Source organism: Gymnoscopelus microlampas (genome assembly GCF_963454915.1).
Source record: "Gymnoscopelus microlampas genome assembly, chromosome: 15".
Classification (NCBI taxonomy): domain Eukaryota; kingdom Metazoa; phylum Chordata; class Actinopteri; order Myctophiformes; family Myctophidae; genus Gymnoscopelus; species Gymnoscopelus microlampas.
Window position 1 is genome coordinate 14,600,267 of NC_139952.1, and position 15,040 is coordinate 14,615,306.

General features: G+C 40.7%; 1 protein-coding gene across 1 annotated transcript; it reads right to left on the reverse strand.

Annotated features, from left to right (window-relative positions):
* Window positions 1–77: 77 nt before the first annotated feature.
* Window positions 78–7,941, reverse strand: LOC311062176 (serine/threonine-protein kinase Sgk1). The gene is made up of 13 exons (XM_084081023.1): window positions 7,733–7,941; window positions 7,057–7,132; window positions 5,520–5,595; window positions 5,368–5,408; window positions 5,106–5,163; window positions 4,911–4,994; window positions 4,151–4,282; window positions 3,935–4,047; window positions 3,636–3,759; window positions 3,429–3,524; window positions 2,904–3,059; window positions 2,613–2,702; window positions 78–2,508 (listed from the first exon to the last, which is right to left on the reverse strand). The coding sequence occupies exons 1-13, from the start codon at window positions 7,800–7,802 to the stop codon at window positions 2,341–2,343; spliced, it is 1,284 nt and encodes a 427-aa protein (XP_083937149.1). The 5' UTR covers window positions 7,803–7,941; the 3' UTR covers window positions 78–2,340.
* Between the last annotated feature and the right edge of the window lie 7,099 nt (window positions 7,942–15,040).

The window sequence follows — 15,040 nt, forward strand, 5'->3', positions numbered from 1 at the left end:
TTTCATACATTTTTTTTAATGAATGGGACCATAATGAACAAAACACATCTGTTTGAAAGAAGACTTGAAACTAGAGATTGAAAACAAAGTCTTTATTTACTAAAGTCATAAAACCAAGTGTAAAGTCAGGTCATGACTTCAATGGAATGACATGTCTTTTTCAGCCGGAGGAGGGGAATCAACGTCAGCTGCTGGGCCATCAATGAGAACTTCAGCGTTTTCATTACTTCTGCATTGGCTTCATTTTCAAGACCGAAACCTTGCCGCCTGGTACTGCACTAAGTACTCTGACAACGCACAATGGGTACAACAGGTAATGCATAACTGAAGGGGCATGCGTTTCCAACGGACATTGTTCCCAACAGGCATTGTTCCCAACGGCATCGGCCAAGTCTAATTATACAGGAGAAGAATATCTGCATATCCGTCCTTAGCAACTCGTCCGACCCATCGATTTCAAACTCCCAAAACATTTTCACGTCAAGGACCCCCAAATTGATATGCATTTGACAGCAGACAAATGCTATTTTGAACAGAATTGTTCAAGATTTCGAATGCCCTACAAATTATCTACAATATAAGCTCACAATGTGTCGCATCACTACGTATTGGCCAAATTAAAAATGTAGAAACTTTTCCTCATTTTGCTGTGGACAATCCCCCTCAAGGACCCCACTGTGAGAACCACTGGTGTATACCATTTCATACCATTGGGTTAGGCTTAGGGTTAAAAGGCTTTTGTTTTTTAGATACCCCTAGTCCCCTACCCAAGATGAGACAAAGCACAACCATGTTTTTGTTCATAACTTTAATATGTTTTTTACGGCAAATTTTGTTTATTTGGTTGCTGTTTGGATCCCAAAACCGAATCGAGGCTTCTCCAATAGGGACAGTGTCACATGTTTCTCTGGAAATAATGATCAGAATGTCAACAGATTTGGACTGGATGTTCATGACATATAAATAAAGCAAAGTTACAACACAAGATACAATAAAGAAAAATAATATTTCATTAATACCACTTTCCATCTTTGAAATGTGTACACTTAGACACACATGAACAGAATTTCTATATCTGTACATACGTATATAATATAAAACTAGTATAGCAGATTCTCTCGTTTGCCATAAAACAGCAATCACTTTCACTCAAAAAAATAGTATTGATGAATGTGCTATCATTACTGCAGGCCTATTATTGCTGGTTAGACTGTATATCGCATTCTCTGGATTTATGAACATATTTCAGCAAGTCTGTAAACAGCAGATATGTTGACAGTATTTGACTGTATCTGGTATGAAATATGAGAAAATTGGAAGTTTAAACATACAAAAATAAGACATACCCATGCACAGGCTATATTTCTGAACAGGTGTATACACTGAATGGGAGTTAAGAATTTGTAAAGATATAAGATTTGATACAAGGTCAAAGTGAACTGTGAATGGCTGTGGTTACTAGAGCAAGGAAAACGATTTAGTTGAATCTAAATACGTTTTCTATTCAGTACAGCTTTGTTTTTCGGTGTATGAGGGCAAACTGGTCAGAAAAATAGTTTTTAGTTTTTAAGCAAATAGTTTCATTGTCTTTCATTACCATTTCATTATCATTACCCTTATTCCCTCAAGTGCAATAGGACATGAAAAGTTTACATGGAAATAACAATAAATGCAAAGTGAATCTCGACACAAATAATTATCTTTCATATGCAGTAAGATATTGTGAAGATATTGCCCTCTGTGGCAAATCCCATGTTCTGAAATCTCATCTTATACTTTGATAAAGCTGGTTCTTGCCAAGCTACAGTCCACACTGCCTTTAGTACCTCAGGCACTTCTCTTAATGTCACTTCATCAATAATTTCTGAGGTCCATAGCCATCACAGAGCAATGTCCCTTGAGTACAAAAGTGCATTTCCAAACTTGGCACACCCTTTATCAGTCGTGGGGTTGGAGGTGGAAAAGTAAGATGTTGAGAGATGACATTCCTGTGCGATCTCCACACTCCCCACTCACAATCTTACAAGAACTCCACACAAAAACTCATGTCTGTCAAGTCATTGAGATCCTGTTAACAGGCCATGTATGTCACCCCTATGTTTTCCCCTCCATCACGATCCCCATACTGTATAAACAAACCAAGGCAGTGTTTGTCCTGAGCTCAAGAGCCTTTTCCATTTACTTGTGCGTATTCTGTCCTCTTCTGCCATCTGCTGGCCGATATTATCAATGCATGTAGATCCCCAGGTCTGTTTAGTCCTGTGTTGAGGGAATTCCCCTGCAGCTACAGTCAGAAATAGAGAACGTGTCAGACTACCGTGTCAGACAAACTAAAAAAGTTCACATGAAGTAGAGCTCAGCAGGAGGTCCATATGAAAAGCCTGGGAAAGCTCCAGCAGCCTCCTTGACGCTGTTTGTAATAAACAGGGCATCTGTGTTGCACAGAGATGAGGTCACAGGGAGGAGGGTGAACTCGGGGTCAAAGTGTTTGAGGTCGGTAGGGCCGGACTGTGAAGCCAACGAGGATGACACATTAGAGACATACATTGAAGTGAAAACAATCCACCATCAAGTGCTTTCATGTTGTATTTCATTTCGATATGTAAACTTACCACTGAGGGGGCAAATGGAGGTGTGATCTTCCTCGCCATCAGGTCGTCCCAGTTAATGGGAGAGAAGAAGGAATGGAACTTGAGCTCCAGCTGTCAAATGACAAAAGAACAATATCATAAGACCAGTATAAAACGGCTTGCTTGAACTTTTAAAGGTCATCATGTTAATCTTTTTATAAGATCACGTTTAGATCATCTGATTACTAACAATTTGTGCAGACGTAAAGTAAATCTTCCTAGATCTCTATCGTCACAAGCAAGTGGTAGCAAGGTGCAGCTGAGTAGACTTACAAAATCATCACGTGCTCCCAGCCTCTTGGTACGGTCCTTCTGCAAGAGCCCCTCCAAGATTTCCCTGCCTGCGTTGGACACATTAGGCTTGAGCACTGGAGCCTTGTGCAGGATATTATTGTACATCTCAGATGTATTGCGACTGTAGAATGGGGGCTGTTTGGGGACAAACAAAATTGAGTTTAGAATCGCCAAATGAATGAAAACGCATTACAAAACATATCATGGCTGTCGGGCAGAAACCTTGTCCACTTCAGGAAATGAAAAAAATAACCTGTGTTCCCGTGGATCCATTGTAGTTTAATTTACTTACAATTTCTTGTTAATAATTTTCATTGGTTAAATATTTATAAAACCCACAGGGCAGACTTAACCCCTTTAAACCTGACTTCCCTATTTTGGGCATGTCATTATAGGCAAAAAATATTCAACATTTGTCAGAAATAGAAAGAAATTAAATGGGTTTCTCCCCGACAATATGGCTAAACAAATTCATAAGGCATTGCTATAAGTGATTTCACTCACCAGTCCATAGAGCATCTCATAGAGCACACATCCCAGGCACCACCAGTCAACAGTGCGGTCATATGCCTGCTTCTGGAGCACCTCAGGAGCCAAGTACTGTGAACAACGAGAAAGAAAGAAAATCAACCATGGTCCAAACCTTATCATCACTTGTATTCCCAGAAATGTTACGTTTCAAAGGTGTAAATACAAGTATATGTTCTGTACCTCAGGGGTTCCACAGAAGGTTGATGTGGTGTCGTTGGGTTCCAGGCCCTCTTTACAGAGACCAAAGTCTGTCAGAACGATATGACCCTGTGAGTCCAGCAGGATGTTCTCAGGCTTGAGATCCCTGTAAAGTAAAAGGAATAATGATCACCACAACGATCACCGCAACGTATCTGAACAAATCATCACAATTCTTACTCCCAAATCATCTAAATCGTTTCTGCTCCCTTCAACTCCTCTATTTAGCTCTGTGTGTAAATGCCCACTAGGGGGTGCTGTAGACTGATTCATATGCATACCTGTAAACAATATGCAGGGAGTGGAGGTAGCCAAGTGCACTGGCAATTTCACCAGCATAGAACCTTGCTCGACACTCAAGGAAGACCCTCTCCCTCTGAAGATGGTAGAAGAGCTGAGGGAAAGTGGAAAGTGTGTTTTAAAATCTATGAAATTGTGTTCTTCTGACCAGACACAATTCTGTGAGTAACAATGAAAGGTTAAGCATTTTGGCTTACTTCTCCGCCATTGACATAGTCAAGAACAAAGTAGAGCTTCTCTGTTGTCTGGAAGGAGTAGTGTAGCCCCACCAGGAATGGATGTTTGATATTCTTCATTAGCACGCTTCGCTCTGCCATGATATGCTTTTGCTAAAAGGAGAAGTCGAGGCGGGTACAGAGATGAGAATATATCCTTCGGAATGAAATCAACAGTGTCTCTGTGACTCTCTTTAACCACTTTCAACCTGGCACCCCTATTCTGGGCACATCTTTGTAGGCAGAAATGTTCAAAAATGTTCAAAACATTTCAAGCTCAACATATCACGTTAGATGGGTTATTTTCGCTGTTTGTCATATGACAAAGTATATAGGGCTTAAAGGGGAAATCCACCCATTTTCAATATTTAACTATGTCATTAATATAGCATAAAGGAGTTGTGTGGAAATAAGAAAAAAGTTCCCCCCTTTCTGTGTTGCCTTGAACTGGAGGATTGATTGTGGGTTTAACATGGGTGGGTTTTAAACAACACAAATTACAACATGATGAGTCATCACGTTGTAATTTGCAATGTTAAACCCACAATCAATCCTCCAGTTCAAGGCAACACAGAAAGGGGGGAACTTTTTTCTTATTTCCACACAACTCCTTTATGCTATATTAATGACATAGTTAAATATTGAAAATGGGTGGATTTCCCCTTTAAGTGGTTAAGATTGGTTCAGGGTGTGAAGAATATGGGTTTGTGGCAGCTGTAGGCTAATGTAATATACGACTGACCTCTTTCTTTTTCATGATGATTTTCTTCTGGAGGACTTTGACGGCGTAGTACTCGCCTGTTTCCTTGTGTCTAGCCAACAGAACCTGTAACCATGCAGACAATGACATCACCTTGTGCACCAAATAAACTGTGATGGAGATTTCATGAACAGCTGGTGAGCAGATGAGGAGTTACACAATCAGACAGATGCTCACCTTTCCAAAGCTGCCTTTGCCAATGATTTTGAGGTAGTCAAAATCACAGGGTTTGATCCTAATGGACAGGAAAAGACCAAACATTAGGATCACATTGGTAGACAAGAGTTGTATTTGAAAGATGTTTACACACACACACACACACACACACACACACACACACACACACACACACACACACACACACACACACACACACACACACACACACACACACACACACCGTTCACACATACACTGTAAAAACGATTTGACCACTTACTGAGTCTCCTCAGCCAGTGAGGTTCTTGATTCCAGACACATCTGAAAAACATGACAGGAAGAAAGATTAATACAAAATTCCAGTGCTCTAAAACGAAATATATAGCAATTATCGTATCAAGTTCAGTTACTGTGCATATATATTATGCTCACCGGGTTGTTAGGACCTTCATCATCCAGGTCTTCATTTTGATTCTCGTCAATTTTCATAAAGTTTGTGACTTCACCACTGCATGGGGAAAAAAGGAGATAAATCTAAAGGTTAGGTTATTTACCTTTTCTATTATTGTTATTATGTGGCAAGTGGCTTAATAAAGATGCCTTTTAGCACTATATCGGAAATTATGTTTTTAGCACTAAATGATCCAACATTGGATGTGTTTATTTGGTTTGCAATAGGTCACAGTGAAATCACAAGTTTTGCTCTTGTGTGATGGCAACATGATGTTCAATAGCCTACAGACTTATGCTGTAGGCCTACATGGACCGGTCCAGTTCAGGACAGGACAGGGCAGATGGTATAATGAATACCTTACCTAAACTGTCTAAGACTGCTAAAGCTGCTGACCCTAAACAAGAACAGCAGAATAGGACTTGTCTACACAACTACTGTGGTATCTAAGCATCTAGATAGTGGACTTAGGGCATAGCAGTGGCGGCCATTTTCTGGTTCCACTCAAAAATAGTCCATGCATTTTCCCTATAGAGATTTCCAAAAATATTTATATCAATTATTTTAAGCCTGAATCAAGCCATCCAGGATTCTGGTGAATCATGACCATAAAACATTTTATTCTGTGAATTTAAAAAAATGAATATTTAATTATATGATGATATGATACTATATTTAATAAATACCCTTTGTTTTGTGGTTTTCAAATATCTTTTTTCACAGAATCAAATATGGTCATGATTCACCAGGACCCTGGATGCCTTGATTCTAGGCTTAAAATAACTGATATAAATATTTTTGGAAATCTCTATGGGAAAAATGCATTGGCTTTTTGAGTGGAACCAGAAAATGGTCGCCACTGCTATGGTTTTGCTCTTGTGTAATGGCAACATGATGTTCAATGGCCTACAGACCTAAGCTGTAGGCCTACATATGGACAGATCCAGGACAGGACAGGTCACAGACTTGATGGCATAATACCTTACCTAACCTGTCTGAGTGAGACTGCTAAGCTGCAGACCCTAAACAAGAACAGTAGAATAGGACTTCTCGCTGTAGTATTTTCTAAACATCTAGATTCTAGATTGGACATAAATTATGCTGTGTAGGGGAATTTTCCACTACCGGACATCAACCTGAATGCAGGGATTTTCACTATGATGGGTCAACCCATATCATGTAATAATTTAATTACCGGTTTATCCCCGTCCAGGGAACAGAACGGATTTACTGAGATGATTAGGCGCTGCAAAAGGTCATGGCGGGAGCGCGCTTCACATGAAAGAACTATTCTTACACCTGCCTTGCGTTCTTGGACAGATTAGTCTACTTGTCATGGAATGTGCTGCCAAAACCAAATGGCTGATTGGATTTGCCAGTGGGACAATTGAAATAATATATATATTTTTTTAACTTCCACTCAGTTATTAACATTATATATTTGTTATTATTATTCAATTTTTCTGCTTCAACGTGATGAATAACAATGTCGTTTTAAGAGCTCATCTGTAGACTCACTGTTGGCAGATGTGTGGCGTTGATACCAGCTTCTGAATGAAGTCGTTCAGTCCCATTTTTCTCTCCTTGATGAAAGCTGCGAATGGAGAAAAGCAGACACAGGGTACCCGTCAATGGAGAACAATATAACGGCCAAAACGTCACACACTGCAGCCCATTCAAGTCAAGTGTGAAGATATAATAATAACCTACTTCGGATCGGACTGATGCAAAAATTGTCACTAAGAAAGTAGGCTACAATACGATTTTTATCTGTGTTGGGTTTTTAATCTGCTATTTTTTGCCGTTTTGTAGGCTAGCCTATATTATATATTGTCGGGATGCGCATGCTGCAGGCGTCAAGGCTTGCATTATGTAACCACAAACGATACACGATTTTGGCGACTGCATAGCCGCGATGGGGAGAAAAGGATATTCAGCCTTCTACCAGAATGCAAATCAACATTTTGTTAATAAAGTCAATACATTTAGAGTTTAAAGACGTTGGTAGAACATTCAAGAAAGCGCATCTGATAGATTATTGTCAGTTGCACATACAATAATCTACATTTTTAACCCTACAGTACAGTTTCATAACGGACCACAGAATATAGTATACGCAACAAACGCATACTCCACCATCAGCAATAATAGATCTCTCAAGTCGAAGATACAATAAGGCTAAATGTAGGCTCACCAGCGAGAACTCCTACAATTCCTCTCATTTTGCAGTAAGTCAAGTCACATCCAGCCTCAGTAACTGCCATGATGAGCGAAAAATGTAATCCACCACAAAGAAAACAAATTTCTGTTGCTATATATATATATACACACAAAAAAAAGCGATCTCCTGCTACTAAGATGTTCAGTCTAATTGGCCCACCTCGCTCTTGTGGGACACTACAGTTCTAAATGCTGCCCAGTGCGCGACAGGCACTCGGTTATTATACGGAACACGTGGTATCGGAGGCGAAACATTACTGACATCACTCGCGTAACCAAGGCAACTGCCTTGGAAGTGATGTCACGGGATTCCACAGCTCTCTGGTTTGACTCTGACTGCAGGAGGCGGGGATGACGAGGAGGCGCTCACCGCATAGGTTGCCCCTCCGCCTCCTCCCCTTTCTCTCCATGCCGTCCATGGAAACTTACAATAACCTGCTGTAATAATCTTCTCAGAATCACTACTGTTTACATTTATTAATTATGAAAAGGGACAAAATGGCAGGTACCCCGTGGTTCTCAAACCTTTTAATTTCAAAGACCCCCATAACTCTAAGAGTGTACCCTTGCGGGTCCATTTGGTTCCATTTGTACACTCTCAGATTCACAGACCTGTAAGGGTCCATTTGGAACCCCCTCAAGGAACCCAGATAGTTCCTAGACCCCACTTTGAGAACCACTGCCATGGATCAGTGGTTTTCAACCCTTTTCGTGTCAAGGACCCCCAAATTGACACATATTAGCCCACGGACCCCCATTTGAAAAGATATGCCAGGGACTCAACCATTATGATTTCTTGGGGGTCCCAATCTACACTGTATCATCAGCATTTAGTGCTCATTTAACTCTGAGAGTGTACAAATGGAACCAAATGCACCTGTTAGTGGTTCCATTTGTACACTCTCAGAGTTACAGACACATAAGGATCAATTTGGTTCCTAACTTTTATTTGGCTGGGGACCCCCTGGAACCCTCAAGGACCACTGGTGGTCCCCGCACCACTGGTTGAGAACCACTGCCCTAGATGATCAATGTGCAAATAGACTGCATCTTTAATCTTTACCCATTCCTACCTGCCTATTTGATGAAGAAGGACAAATATGTTTTATGACTAACGCAGTGTCCCACCTTTTGGGCATGTTATTTTATAGGCATACCTGTTCGAAAAAGTCCAAACTATGATTATAGTTCAAATAAAACATGTACAAGCACTTCAACTCCATGCGATTTGTGCATTTTCCCATGCAATTAAATAATAATAAAGAAAATCCCTCTTTGTCCTCTGCATTGCATGATGTAACTCACAAAGAGTTCTATCTGCTCGCATGGCTTAAGAGAGGGCCATAAGAAGTCAAGGTCATAGAAGTAGCATGGTAAATTATATAAATGCAATGAAATCATAGCCTATATATGACATCATGTTCCTTTAAGCCCATGGAATTATCTGACCAGTTGCCGCAGATGTGTCCCACTGACACCGATAAGTTATATAACTGTGCTATAGTAACACAGCCTATACAGCATTCACAGTAAAGCATCCTCAGTGTTAATTTAACTCTGAGGGTGTACAAATGTAACCAAATGGATCCTCCATTTGTAAACTCTCAGATTTATAAAAAAAACACTGGGGATTTTACTGTGTTCAGTGTTGTACAAGAGAGACACTAAGGAACCTTTCCTACTGTACATTCTTATACTGCATTCTGAAGTGTCACTTTTGCTGTGTTTGACCAGCAACACCTGAAAAGCGACTTACTGTAAAGGGAAATCCTGCTCTCATGTCATGTGGCATGTGTCAATATGCATGACAGTCATGCATATTTTAAAGGAAGCAACTCAAGACTTATTTTGACCGGTAGTTCTTGTTTTGGCAAAGAGGAACTGAAGTATTCTATTGTAAACAGAGTGAGCTCACTGATATGGAGCCAGTGGCTCACAATGTCGAAAATTGGTGTGATACCTGGACATACAATCCTAGTCCAGAATTATTTACACAGATACCACATCCAGTTCAACGACACTGACTCCTCATAGACTCTGGCGTGGCTTATTCTCCAACCCCAGTTGCATTAAAAGCCTTACGTCTCATGTGTCTCATGAGTCATGTATCGTATACCCTTTAACAATACTGGACATGATTAGGGACCTTCCATGGAACAGTATAATTTCTGTTTCACTTCCACCTAGGTTGCAATTTGTTTGTATGCCTTGTATGTTTGAGTGTGAAACAGAAAGTCAGTTACTGCCATGCTTCAGTGGTACTTCCCTAAAATATTAATATTATTATATGCTATCATATTAATAATTTGAACTATTATTCTAATATTATTAATAATGTATTAGTAATATGTTATGATGATTTTCTTCTCAGTAAGTATCATCAATAACATACTCTGCCCAGCAGTAATGAATGACAGAAGCTTTGTGCTTGCAGTCTGCAATGGGATTGACTGTATGTGTGTTTTTGACATCAGTCATACAAATACGACCAGCATCCTCCTGTCTGGTTAATATGTATGCATTCTCTGCTATGCTTTTCTTTTTGCCAATCATAGTCTGTATCTTCTGTGTTATTGTAAGTCAGTACCAGCTCATTTCTGAATATATCCTGAAATTTTAAATGATAAAAACAAAACTGAAATGAGCGAACCCACTTTGGAAACAAACTGAAACTAACACAGTGACAGATGCCCCCCCCCCCCCCCCATCTAAAAGACACTTCAATGGCATGTAACAGATGTGGCAGGTTTTATTTAACGCCTCCTCAAAAGATTCCCCACTTTCTGTCACTCTGTGAAATTGTGTTAGTGATGCCAAGTGGGCAGGTGGTACAGGCGGCCCTTCCGTTTGTAAAGACTGCCCATGTGTGTCACCGGGAACCATGTCAGCAAAGCCAATAAAAGCCTCTGAATTTGACAGTGAGCCATCTACTATCACGGTTACTACAGTGTGTTGCCTTGGCTACAAGTAGGGCTGTCGTCTGGCTGGTGTAGGGACTGGGAGATGGAGGTTGATATTTGCATAAAAGGTGAGGCTCAGAGGCTGTGCCTAGATCCCGGTGCCAGAGGGTCAATAGATGAGTCACACAGCCCAACAGGTTTTGGGTGACCACCTACTGTACCTTTGGGAGGTGCTATATATGGAATGAGTCTGGCTAGATTTTTTAAATTGGAACTATCTAAAGTGTGCATGTTTTTCTTATATTGACTGGGTTAGCCTTAATTTCCCTCCGACACAGTCATGGTAGCTTTATTCAGCTATGTCTGTGGTGTTAGGTAATAGCTCTGCAGTAAAGTCCCAAGAGTCTTTCACTTGTTTGACCTAATAAATTAATCTGTCCATCATCCAAGCTGCCTTTACTGATGTCTATATATGCATGTACCAGTGCCTTTTTCTGAGCCAGCCTTGTTCACACCCTCGGCACAGAGCCATAAACGCACACGGCTGGAGGTTTGTGGTCCTATTGCTCCCTGGCCCCAGTGAGTGGTTGTAGATTTGTCTCAAACAGGCACAGTAGAAGTCGTTTTGGATTCTTTCCCTGTCAGGAGATGACTGCCTTTCACATCGCCACAGGGCATTAGCTGCTGTTCATGAATCGGCACTGTCAGACATAAACAATTCTTATGTGATGACTCACACACTGCTGTCAAATCAGTGGCATTATATTCAGGAAAGCCATGAGTGAAATTAATCCAGAAATGCTATATATACACAAAAAAAAACAGCAATCATTACCACAATTGCTACAATATGATGTTAATGACACGCCCTTTTTAATAGCTGAAATATAACATCTGGAGGGTCTGCTTTTCTAGGTGCAGCCTCAGCACTGCAGATAAGACTGTAAAAGGACATTCATGCCTCAGCAGGTTCCCTACCATTACAGAAACGCCACAGCTCAGTGAATGGTGCACAGCAAAGTGGCTGCAGACAGAACAAGCTCTCTCATTCATTCAGAATACTACGCTGACTGACCGCCAACAAGCGTCACTGGATCAACGAGCGGCCTGTTGTGACTCCAGTTATTTCATGCGATGCCTAGAGATCTCTTCCCTGTGACTCCAAACATGGAGTTATAAGAACGTGAAATGTGTATGAGCCGACGATCGACTGGACTGCTTAAATATACCAATTTTTGAGGGAATGCTCGTTGAACATTACCATAGCCTTCTATGGATACTTGCAGCACACAAACTATCTTGCAGTGCTATGAGTTTAACTTAATTTCCTTGCTATTAATTCTTACCATTTTGCAATCAAATGACAGCAGAGTTCAGTTAACGTCATAACTGACTGAAAACATACTGTATATAAAATAGAAGCTTTACAACATCTTTATAATATTGTTTAGATTAGGAACCTATGTGCATGGGACCTACTCGTGCACTTTCATGCTAGAAACCACAGGTTTGAAGTGTTGCTGTGGATGGATTTGATGGATCTCCTTCGCCCCGGTTGTCAGGACTTTCAGCACAGACGAGAAATGAAATAAATAGGAGAGTGGGCTATCCAGGCCCAGGCTTGCCGAGCCATGTGACCCACAGGGCAGGAGCCTATCTCCTGTTTATGTAGCGTGAGGCAGCTTGATGTACAAGTTCACCCCCTGGACATGACGCTAGTGTGTCGCAGGGACTTACCCCAATCCAATTGTGCTTGATGCTCAGTGCCAAGCAGGTAGGCATTGGGTCCCATTTTTACAGTCTATGGTATGACCCGGCCGGGGAATCGAACATCGACCTCCCAGTCTCAGGGCTCACACTCTATAACCACAAGGCCACTAGGAACGAAACCTTACAGGTCTGTAAAATAACTGAGGATTTTACAGAGTAGATTGGGGTCATATAAAATGGGGGTCCGTGACCTAATGCATGACTGGACCCAAACCAAAACCGGGGTCCTTGAAATTATGAATGAATGCATTTAGACTATGTCAGCAGGGACAGATGGAAGTGTGATAGATAATCCAAATATGATCTGTGATCCAAATATTTGTTGCACCTCTTAACAGACCAGTGAGAGAAGAGAGGTGAGAAGATTAAAATGGTGGAGGGAATTTAATAATACAATCAATAAAACAGTCACACACAGAGAGAGAGAGAGAGAGAGAGAGAGAGAGAGAGAGAGAGAGAGAGGCACACAGAGAGAACCGGGCAAATAGACAGACAGATTGGAAGACATGCATGTAAATAAGTATTCAAAGTCACACAATGGGAATACGTTATAATGGGCACAGTGAGATAAGAGATAAGTGTAAATTAAATAAAAATGATGACCTTGTATCAGAAAACTTAAACCTGCAATGAAGCAGGGTTAAATTGCATGTTATTCTTTTACTGCTGCTGTACCACTGAGATCCATGGCTGTCAACATCAGCTTGCTACTGTACACATCACAAAGATAATGAAAGGAGCTCCCACCTATGAAAGATTTCTTGCCGGTCTTCATGTCCTCTCGTGCTGTGCAGCCTGCGTATTTCCGTGATTACATGCAACGTGTTATGATCTGAGACGGCGTTTCCGATGAATGTAGGTATGTGTGTCAGATGCAGAATTCCCAGGTGGCTGAGTGCACAAGAAAGACGCCTCTGACTATAGTCCTTCTGCTGTGAGTCTACCTTTCCCTTAGCTCTCCTCTCCCTCTCTTTCTCTCTCTCTCTCTCTGTTTCTCTCTCTCTCACACACTGCAGCACTGGCTGAATTAAAGTCTATTCACCATCAAACGACTTTCCTCATCGCAGTTCCTCCTGCTCCCTTTTTCCTCTGCCTCTCAGGTTATTTCTCTCCCCTTCCACAGGCAGTGCTGAAACAATGACACCAAATAACTGAAACCAAAGAGCTGTGACGCACCTGCTCCCCCCTCCCTCCCCCCATCTGTTCTTTCATCTACCTGGGAGCCACGGACACAACAAAAGCAGGTGTCTTGTTTCAAGCTCCCGTGAGTACGGGTGTCCCACCCGGGGAAAGCCGGTTCCTATGATACAGAAGTCACCTGAGGAATACAGGGAACAGGCAGCACGTTTTTAAAAGATCGAGCTTAAAGGTAGATCTTTTAAAAACGTGCTGCCTGTTCCCTGTATTCCTCAGGTGACTCGGCTGATGTTGCTCTAATGATGTGCGTGCTGGTTGTCAACCCCCATAGCTTCTTTATTTTCCATATCTGAAGTAAGGTTATTGTAGTTAACTAAAACTAATTCAAAATATCCATATATATATATATATATATATATATATATATATATATATATATATATATATATATATATATATATATATATATATATATATATATATATATATATATATATATATATTTAAATGATAAAAACAATACTGAAACTAAACTGAATTGAACAGAAAATTACGGTACTATAATAACTATGCTCTGAAGAGGCTGGAGTATACTGTATGATCTGGTAAGCCATACTGACAGGCCTGATTGCTTTGTTAGCTGACAGCCTTGGGCTCTAGGCCAGGTTACACTCAGCATTATCTGACAGAAGAACTTGGTCTGTAAGGCTAGTCATTAATAAAGATAGGCTCGCTCAGTGTGCAAATCAACCATAGACAAGAGCATCATTGATAAGTCAAGTCACTATTTGGTGAATCACACAATGTGATAAATTATGGTGCATGTCTTTAGATGCTGGATAAGAAAAACTTTCATCAATATGCAGTTCCCTAACTAATGGATTTGTCATGCTGTAATTTCTCAAGACAGATTCTGCAAAAACAAGGGGGGGGGGGTCTTTTTTCTTTTTAATGAATGGGTTCTGAGATTGGTCATGCACTAATGTAATTGGAGTTATGTCTGTGTTGACGCTAGACTAGAGTATATATATTGACAGGCATTGAAAACAACAAAATAATGACTGGTTTCTTGCTGTGGTCTCACTCAGTATTCCTTATGTGGTGTCCTAATTTCATCTCACTCTGCATTTTGCAAATGAGAATAATGCCTGCCAATGATGACTGTTGAAATGCTGCCTCAGGCAAAGCCTTTATTTTTAATACTGTGTGCAAATGTATAGATGAACACACTACCATCATCTCGCAGTCAGGAAATGGAGTGTGATGGGTCTGTGTGTGCAGTAAAATCATTGCTGCTTGTGCGTGCTTAGTGACCCAGTGGCTATTACAATGAACTGACTTTGTTGTTATACAATCATTATCAAAAGCTTCTGACCAAGGCTACTTGCATGTATATGCCTTGACGCATTCAACGGCTCATTGGGTCTGCCTCTATTGATATTGAAAGTGTTGCACCAAAGCCTCAAGCAACTACA

Bases quoted from the DNA above. Each gene is read 5' to 3' on its own strand.
- LOC311062176 (XM_084081023.1), bottom strand. From the start codon at position 7,802: ATGGCAGTTACTGAGGCTGGATGTGACTTGACTTACTGCAAAATGAGA. The intron at 7,133-7,732 runs GTGAGCCTACAT...CTCCATTCGCAG, and splicing joins AATTGTAGGAGTTCTCGCTG to CTTTCATCAAGGAGAGAAAA. The intron at 2,703-2,903 runs GTAAGTCTACTC...GTCATTTGACAG, and splicing joins TGGGAGCACGTGATGATTTT to CTGGAGCTCAAGTTCCATTC.